The following is a 9630-nucleotide window of genomic DNA, read 5'->3' on the forward strand; positions in this document are numbered from 1 at the left end:
TTTGGGTTTATGTGACATGATATGCTAGCTTGAAAAATGGCTGTCTGATTTTTTCTGGCTGGGCACTCTGCTGACATAATCTAATGTTTTGCTTTCGTTTTAAAGCCTTTTTGAAATCGGACAGTGGGGTTAGATTAACGAGATTCTTGTCTTTAAATAGCTGTAAAATAGTCATATGTTTGAGAAATTGAAGTAATAGTATTTCTAACGATTCAAAAATCGCGTCACTGGAATTTCAGTAGCTGTTACGTAGGTGGGACGAAATCGTCCCACATACCCCAGAGAGGTTAAAACTGTTAGGGACAGATGTTCCGCTAGCGGAACGCCTCACCAATATCTAATGGTATAGAGTGGCGCAAATTACAAATACCTCAAAAATGCAAAAACTTCAATTTTTCAAACATATGACTATTTTACACCATTTTAAAGACAAGACTCTCCTTTATCTAACCACATTGTCCGATTTCAAAAAGGCTTTACAACGAAAGGAAAACATTAGATTTTGTCAGGAGAGTACCCAGCCAGAAATAATCACACACCCATTTTTCAAGCTAGCATATAATGTCACAAAAACCAAAACCACAGCTAAATGCAGCACTAACCTTTGATGATCTTCATCAGATGACACTCCTAGGACATTATGTTATACAATACATGCATGTTTTGTTCAATGAAGTTCATATTTATATCAGAAAACAGCTTTTTACATTAGCATGTTTTGTTCAGAACTAGCATACCCACCGAAAACTTCCGGTGAATTTACTAAATTACTCACGATAAACGTTGATATAAAACATAACAATTATTTAAAGAATTATAGATACAGAACTCCTTCATGCAATCGCGGTGTCCGATTTTAAAATAGCTTTTCGGTGAAAGCACATTTTGCAATATTCTGAGTAGATAGCCCGGCCATCATGGCTAGCTATTTTGACACCCACCAAGTTTGGCACTCACCAAACTCAGATTTACTATAAGAAAAATTGGATACCTTTGCTGTTCTTCGTCAGAATGCACTCCCAGGACTTCTACTTCAACACCCAATGTTGTTTTGGTTCCAAATAATCCATAGTTATATCCAAATAGCTCCGTTTTGTTTGTGCGTTCAAATCACTATCCGAAGGGTGACGCACCGGCGCGTTTCGTGACAAAAAAATTCAAAATATTCCATTACCGTACTTCGAAGCATGTCAAACGCTGTTTAAAATCAATTTTTATGCGATTTTTCTCGTAAAATAGCGATAATATTCCAACCAGGAGACGTTGTATCCGTTCAAACACTGAAAGAAGAAAATGGAGTCGTCACATGCACACGCGCCCCAGTGCCATTGTTCTCAGAAGTACCACTCTCCAAAACCCCTACTGTTTTTCGCCCAGAGACTGCAGAGTTATCATTCCACGTTCTGGCGTTTTCTGAGAGCCAATGAAAGCCTTAGAAAATGTCACGTTACAGCAGAGATCCTGTATTTTCGATAAAGAGGCTACAGAAGGCCAAGAAGTGGTCAGACAGGGCACTTCCCATATAGAATCTTCTCAGGTTTTGGCCTGCCATATGAGTTCTCTTATACTCACAGACACCATTCAAACAGTTTTATAAACTTTAGGGTGTTTTCTATCCAAATCTACTAATTATATGCATATTCTAGTTTCTGGGCAGGGGTAATAACCAGATTAAATCGGGTACGTTTTTTATCCGGCCGTGAAAATACTGCCCCCTATCCCAAACAGGTTAAGAGGGCACGACAAAGCCTATTCCCCCTCAGGAAACTAAAAAGATTTGGTATGGGTCCTCAGATCCTCAAAAGGTTCTACAGCTGCAACATCGAGAGCATCCTGACTGGTTGCATCACTGCCTGGTACGGCTTCTGCTCGGCCTCCGACCGCAAGGCACTACAGAGGATAGTGCGTACGGCCCAGTACATCACTGGGGCTAAGCTACCTGCCATCCAGGAACTCTACACCAGGCGGTGTCAGAAGAAGGCCCTAAAAATTGTCAAAGACCCCAGTCATCCCAGTCACAGACTGTTCTCTCTACTACCACATGGCAAGTGGTACCGGAGGGCCAAGTCTAGGACCAAAAGGCTTCTCAACAGTTTTTACCCCCAAGCCATAAGACTCCTGAACAGGTAATCAAATGGCTACCCGGACTATTTGCATTGTGTGCCCCCCCAACCCCTCTTTTACGCTGCTGCTACTCTCTGTTTATCATATATGCATAGTCAATTTAACAATACATTCATGTACATACTATCTCAATTAGCCCGACCAACCAGACCCTGCACATTGGCTAACCGGGCTATCTGCATTGTGTCCCACCACCCGCCACCCACCACCTGCCAACCCCTCTTTTACACTACTGCTACTCTCTGTTCATCATATATGCATAGTCACTTTAACCATATTTACGTGTACATACTACCTCAATCAGCCCGACTAACCGGTGCCTGTACATAGCCTCGCTACTGTTATAGCCTCGCTACTGTATATAGCCTCGCTACTGTATATAGCCTCGCTAGTGTTATTTTTCACTGTCTTTTTACTGTTGTTTTTGTTTCTTTACTTACCTATTGGTCCCCTAACACTTTTTTAAATTGTTTTTATTTCTTACAAATTGCACTGTTGGTTAGAGCCTATAAGTAAGCATTTCACTGTAAGGTCTACACCTGTTGTTTTCGGCGCACATGACAAATAAAGTTTGATTTGATTTGACTTGATCCCCACAGTGTAAAATGCGTTGTATAGAGGGGACCAAGTCGCGGCGTGTTGAGTGCTCATGATATTCTTTAATGAAAACTAAACACTTCAACAAAGAAACAAAAACCACAGCAACAGTTCTGTCAGGCAACAGACAACAAAACGGAAAACAACTACCCACAAAACACAATAGAAAAACCCCAACTTAAATATGATCTCCAATTAGAGACAACGCGAACCAGCTGCCTCTAATTGGAGATCATCCCAAAACTCCAACATAGAAATAGAAAAACAAGAACTAAACATAGAAACAAAAAACATAGAATGCCCACCCATATCACACCCTGACTTAACTAAACTGAGAAAATACAGCTCTCTTAGGTCAGAACGTGACACACAGTGAAGCATGGGGGTGGCAGCATCATGCTGGGGGGATGTTTTTCATCGGCAGGGACTGGGAAACTGGTCAGAATTTAAGGAATGATGGATGGCGCTAAATACTGGGAAATTCTTGAAGGAAACCTTTCTCAGTCTTCGAGAGATTTGAGACTGGGACGGAGGTTCATCTTCTAGCAGGACAATGACCCTAAGCATACTGCTAAAGCAACACTCAAGTGGTTTAAGGGGAAACATTTAAATGTCTTGGAATGGCCTAGGCAAAACCCAGACCTCAATCCAATTGAGAATCTGTGGTATGACTTAAAGATTGCTGTACACCAGCGGAACCCATCCAACTTGAAGGAGTTGGAGCAGTTTTGCCTTGAAGAATGGGCAACAATTCCAGTGGCTAGATGTGCCAAGCTTATGGACATAAATTTGTACATTACATTTTAGTCATTTAGCAGATGCTCTTATCTCAGAGCGACTTACAGTAGTGAATGCATACATTTCATTTCATGCATTTTTTTTGTACTGGCCCCCCGTGGGAATCGAACCCACAACCCTGGCGTTGCACACACCATGCTCTACCAACTGAGCCACAGGGAAGGCCTAGAGAGATATACCCCAAGAGACTTGCAGCTGTAATTGCTGCAAAAGGTGGCTCTACAAAGTATTGACTTTGGTGGGGTGAATAGCTATGCATGCTTAAGTTTTCCGTTTTTTAGTCTTTTTTCTGTTGTTTCAAAATAAAAAATATTTTGTATCTTCAAAGTGTTATGCATGTTGTGTAAATCAAATGATACAAACCCCCCCAAAATACATTTTTATTCAGGTTGTAAGGCAACAAAATAGGAAAAATTCCAAGGGGGGTGAATACTTTCGCAAGCCACTGTATCCTCACCGCCAGCCCCCCTTCATCCCCAGAGGAAACACACACACACACACACACACACACACACACACACACACACACACACACACACACACACACACACACACACACACACACACACACACACACACACACACACACACACACACACACACACACACACACACACACACACACAGGTGAAGGACATATTTTCAATAGAGATGGTCTTCATGTGTCTAGGTCTAAAACAGTCTCAACTGCTCTGTGCATCGAGGCTTTCAGAGAGGTTCTGGGATGAAGGACTTCAGGTGTTGATCAACAGCCTCTAGAGGGACTGGTTGGTCCAGGCCATCTGAACATCACATCATGTTTCATAGACAGCACACTCGTAAGGACAAGTTGTCCCTCTTTAGTGGTGCAGTACATTACAAATGAATATCGCTGACTTACACAAAGCCTACTGTGTAGCCTACCTGCTCCAGTTTCCAGTGGAACTCTGCAGGTCTGAAGGTGTCCACCTGGGTGAAGTCTCTCCGGAGCAGGAAGACCAGACGACAGTTATGGACGTAAAGGGAGTAGTGGTGTCTGTTCATCTCTGGAGAGGGGATGAAGAAAGAGAAGAGGGCGTAAATGTAACACACCTTCCCTAAAATTACCACAACCTTTGAATTAAGACCCCTTCTCTTAAGTGAAGATAAACCCATTCTTGTCAGTAGACCACACCCATTCAATGTTCCCGCCCCTCTCCACACAGCCCTTCCCACTTTACTTCTCTCCCAGCCACACCTCTCTCTTCCCTCCTACCTTCCCTCCCCTCTTCTCACCTGTCTTATCAGAGTTGCAGAGCAGGGTCTCTTTCTCCGCCCTCAGTCCAGGAGTGGGTCCATGCTTCATCCACGTGGCGATGGTGAACTGATCCGTCAGGTTCTGTGGTACCATCTGGTCAGGAATCTTTGCGGCTTGCCGCCCATCAAACCGGAAGATGAGGTCGCTGTCCCGCCCACTGTCCGTCAGAAGGGACGCCGTCCAATTAGTGGAGACGCTGGGGGCGGGGAGAAGGTCTGTGCTGCCTGACGAGGCTCCTGGGTAATTGTTGCAGTGGGAACAGATAAGGAAGCACAACAACACAGGACTGTAAATACCAATCAACACAGATATACAGACAGTTCAGACTGTTCTTGGCTATGATCACTTATGAATAAGCCAGAGGCCCAGGCTTAATGTTTAAACGATGTTCAGAGATTGATAGTGGATGTGACTATTGATTTGTGACAAATGAAACAGACTTTCAGAGGTAGGAGTGGATGAGAGTCATCAGAAGCCATGGCCATGCATAGAGTACATACTGCTTAATCTACCTCCATGCATAGAGTACATACTGCTTTATCTACCTCCATGCATAGAGTACATACTGCTTAATCTACCTCCATGCATAGAGTACATACTGCTTAATCTACCTCCATGTATAGAGTACATACTGCTTAATCTACCTCCATGCATAGAGTACATACTGCTTTATCTACCTCCATGCATAGAGTACATACTGCTTAATCTACCTCCATGCATAGAGTACATACTGCTTAATCTACCTCCATGTATAGAGTACATACTGCTTAATCTACCTCCATGTATAGAGTACATACTGCTTAATCTACCTCCATGCATAGAGTACATACTGCTTTATCTACCTCCATGCATAGAGTACATACTGCTTTATCTACCTCCATGCATAGAGTACATACTGCTTAATCTACCTCCATGCATAGAGTACATACTGCTTAATCTACCTCCATGCATAGAGTACATACTGTTTTATCTACCTCCATGCATAGAGTACATACTGCTTAATCTACCTCCATGAATAGAGTACATACTGCTTTATCTACCTCCATGCATAGAGTACATACTGCTTAATCTATCTCCATGCATAGAGTACATACTGCTTAATCTACCTCCATGCATAGAGTACATACTGCTTTATCTACCTCCATGCATAGAGTACATACTGCTTAATCTACCTCCATGCATAGAGTACATACTGCTTAATCTACCTCCATGTATAGAGTACATACTGCTTAATCTACCTCCATGCATAGAGTACATACTGCTTTATCTACCTCCATGCATAGAGTACATACTGCTTAATCTACCTCCATGCATAGAGTACATACTGCTTAATCTACCTCCATGTATAGAGTACATACTGCTTAATCTACCTCCATGTATAGAGTACATACTGCTTAATCTACCTCCATGCATAGAGTACATACTGCTTTATCTACCTCCATGCATAGAGTACATACTGCTTTATCTACCTCCATGCATAGAGTACATACTGCTTAATCTACCTCCATGCATAGAGTACATACTGCTTAATCTACCTCCATGCATAGAGTACATACTGTTTTATCTACCTCCATGCATAGAGTACATACTGCTTAATCTACCTCCATGAATAGAGTACATACTGCTTTATCTACCTCCATGCATAGAGTACATACTGCTTAATCTATCTCCATGCATAGAGTACATACTGCTTAATCTACCTCCATGCATAGAGTACATACTGCTTTATCCACCTCCATGCATAGAGTACATACTGCTTAATCTACCTCCATGCATAGAGTACATACTGCTTAATCTACCTCCATGCATAGAGTACATACTGCTTAATCTACCTCCATGCATAGAGTACATACTGTTTTATCTACCTCCATGCATAGAGTACATACTGCTTTATCTACCTCCATGCATAGAGTACATACTGCTTTATCTACCTCCATGCATAGAGTACATACTGCTTTATCTACCTCCATGCATAGAGTACATACTGCTTAATCTACCCCCATGCATAGAGTACATACTGCTTTATCTACCTCCATGCATAGAGTACATACTGCTTAATCTACCTCCATGCATAGAGTACACACTGTTTTATCTACCTCCATGCATAGAGTACATACTGCTTAATCTACCTCCATGCATAGAGTACATACTGCTTAATCTACCTCCATGCATAGAGTACATACTGCTTAATCTACCTCCATGCATAGAGTACATACTGCTTTATCTACCTCCATGTGTAGAGTACATACTGCTTCATCTACCTCCATGTATAGAGTACATACTGCTTAATCTACCTCCATGCATAGAGTACATAATGCTTTATCTACCTCCATGCATAGAGTACATACTGCTTAATCTACCTCCATGCATAGAGTACATACTGCTTTATCTACCTCCATGCATAGAGTACATACTGCTTAATCTACCTCCATGCATAGAGTACATACTGCTTTATCTACCTCCATGGACACTAAGAAACATACAGAACACCATGGTAATGGAAAGAAAGAAGGGATGTCTGGAATTCATGTTGTTTTCAGTGTTAATAACGAGTGATAATTCCCCACACAGCCAATCAGACAGGCTGTTACAGCGGAGAAGAGACTGTTATGTGATCCTTTCACAGGAAAACAAACCGATTCGTCAGAACATTAAATCAATGAATCCTCTCTTTCACTTTTTTTCTCTCTCTCTCTCGCTGTCTGTGTTTTCAACGCCCACTACATATCTTCTTGATAAACATAACTCTGGCCTGGTCACAGTGCTCCTCTGCAGTGCTAACATACCCCGACTAACATACAGCGCAATTGACTTGTGTGCCCTCACTCCCACTGTAACAGTGTAGGGCCTAAGTAATGCCTCATTCTACATGTTTATAACACAGCTTTTACATGGTGACAGTAGTACCTCCAAAACCCATCAACGCTCCAAATAAACCACATTGATACAATATGACCCATCGCTCTGGTATATCTGTTCATCCAGATAGACAATTGAAACATGCATCTGTTAGTTTTCTGCTAATAACAGGATAGCAGCGCATTAATTCATGTTTTTTTTCTGTCTGTAATGTCCTGTTTCTCCCCGCCTGATAGTCATGGCTTTGTAGAGGTTCTGACTTGCAGTGATTAGATTCTGGGAGTAAATAGATGCGTGGAGGCTTCCCTCCCTCAGTTCTCCCTCTCCGCAGCCCTGCCACCGCCGCCAAGCACCGCCGCCAAGCACCGCCGCCAAGCACAGCCCAACATTCTGTTTGCAGATGTCTTTGTACATTATCTCAAATTGATTGTGCTTTAAAAAAGCAATTACAATGTATTCTATTTGGTATCAGTTAATGACTATGGGAGGCTTTGAAAAGGCTCTTTAGCAGTGAACCATGCATATAGAGGGAACTGGGTGGGAGAGGGGGAGGGAGGGAGAGGGGGAGAGAGGGAAGAAGGAGTTATGCATTCAGATAAGGGTCTGGGGAATTTAACTGGTGTTCTTATTAAGAGTGTTGTAGGCTATTGACTGGCACTGGACTAGTCATTTAGGGCGCTTCAGTCTGATGATTTCTGGAGTAGCTCTGTTCTGTTATGCAACGAATCTCTAATTGTAAATCAAGTGAAATACATTGACTTACCTATGACCATTTATAGAGAAATATGTATCCCATGAGGTACGTACCACAGAGTTTCTGCAGAGACTTCTCAGAGTAGGTCTCCCGGTCGCAGCCCTTCCCAATATGGCTGGTCTGTAGCTCCACCGTGGTCCTCACTGAGGAGAGAGGCCCTCCACACGTCTCCAGATGCATCTTGGGAAACAACTGCTTGCTGCCTGTGCCTGGCTCATAGTCCACTCTTTTGTTCCAGCCTAGGAAAGACACAAGACACAATGGTTAGGGGTGGGGGAGTGTGTGTGTGTGTGTAAGAGAGAGAAAGAGAGTAAGAGAAAGGGATGAGAGAATAACAGTGGAGGAGAATAAGAGAGGTGGAAAGAGAAAGAGAACTAGTGTCAGTGTGATCTTGGATGTGAATATGTGGTCCTTCGAGCTGGAGAACCGAAAATGGCATTGTCTGAAGATTTTCACAATGCAAGGTTTTGTGCCCATTCCTGCCTTGTAGGTCCCCCATAAAAAGGCGACAGCCCATTCCAGAGTTTTATGCGGTCAATAAAATGTCTAATAATGTGAATCAATGGCGCTATCCACTGTACAGTATTGTGCTCACTAAATCACTGTGACATTAATAAAATGTAGAGTGTTCAGGCAGACCTGCTCGCTCACAGTGCAGCGTGTTTGTGCTTCCTAGTCACCTTGGTTACTGCATGCTTTAGTGTGTACAGAATGCTGTGTGTATTTGTGTGTTTTTCAGTTTGGGTATTTTGAGATGCACTACATTTCTATGTGTGTGTGTGTGTGTGTGTGTGTTAGTGTGTGTGTGTAGGGTGCGCATGGTGTGCTGTGTGCATTTGTAGTGTCTACTCTGCAGTTTGTGTAACTAAGAAAAACAGGCAGCCAGAGAGAGGCAGGCTGAAAGAACCATGCAGGCAGAGCTGAACAGAAACACTGACTGGATAAGAAGGGAAACAGCCTGCCCTGTGGACTGTTAAATCTGTCACGTTCACTTCCTCACACACAAACACACACTCCCTGCGCTCGTTAACACACACACACTCCCTGCGCTCGTTAACACACACACACACACACACACACAAACACACACTCCCTGCGCTCGTTAACACACACACACTCCCTGCGCTCGTTAACACACACACACACACACACAAACACACACTCCCTGTGCTCGTTAACACACACACACACACACACAAACACACACTCCCTGCGCTCGTTA

The 9630-nt window shown here is 42.9% G+C and overlaps 1 protein-coding gene across 1 annotated transcript; it reads right to left on the reverse strand.

Moving 5' to 3' along the window:
* Positions 1-4395: 4395 nt before the first annotated feature.
* Positions 4396-8643, reverse strand: LOC115190052 (calsyntenin-2-like). The gene is made up of 3 exons (XM_029748541.1): positions 8462-8643; positions 4774-5031; positions 4396-4544 (listed from the first exon to the last, which is right to left on the reverse strand). The coding sequence occupies exons 1-3, from the start codon at positions 8586-8588 to the stop codon at positions 4396-4398; spliced, it is 534 nt and encodes a 177-aa protein (XP_029604401.1). The 5' UTR covers positions 8589-8643.
* Between the last annotated feature and the right edge of the window lie 987 nt (positions 8644-9630).

This window comes from Salmo trutta, unplaced genomic scaffold (assembly GCF_901001165.1).
Source record: "Salmo trutta unplaced genomic scaffold, fSalTru1.1, whole genome shotgun sequence".
NCBI lineage: Eukaryota > Metazoa > Chordata > Actinopteri > Salmoniformes > Salmonidae > Salmo > Salmo trutta.

Coding starts and splice junctions, on each gene's coding strand:
- LOC115190052 (XM_029748541.1), bottom strand. CDS start 8,588: ATGCATCTGGAGACGTGTGGAGGGCCTCTCTCCTCAGTGAGGACCACG. Junction 5,032..8,461: donor GTCTCTGCAGAAACTCTGTG/GTACGTACCTCA, acceptor ACAATTACCCAG/GAGCCTCGTCAGGCAGCACA. Junction 4,545..4,773: donor CTGCAACTCTGATAAGACAG/GTGAGAAGAGGG, acceptor TCCCCTCTCCAG/AGATGAACAGACACCACTAC.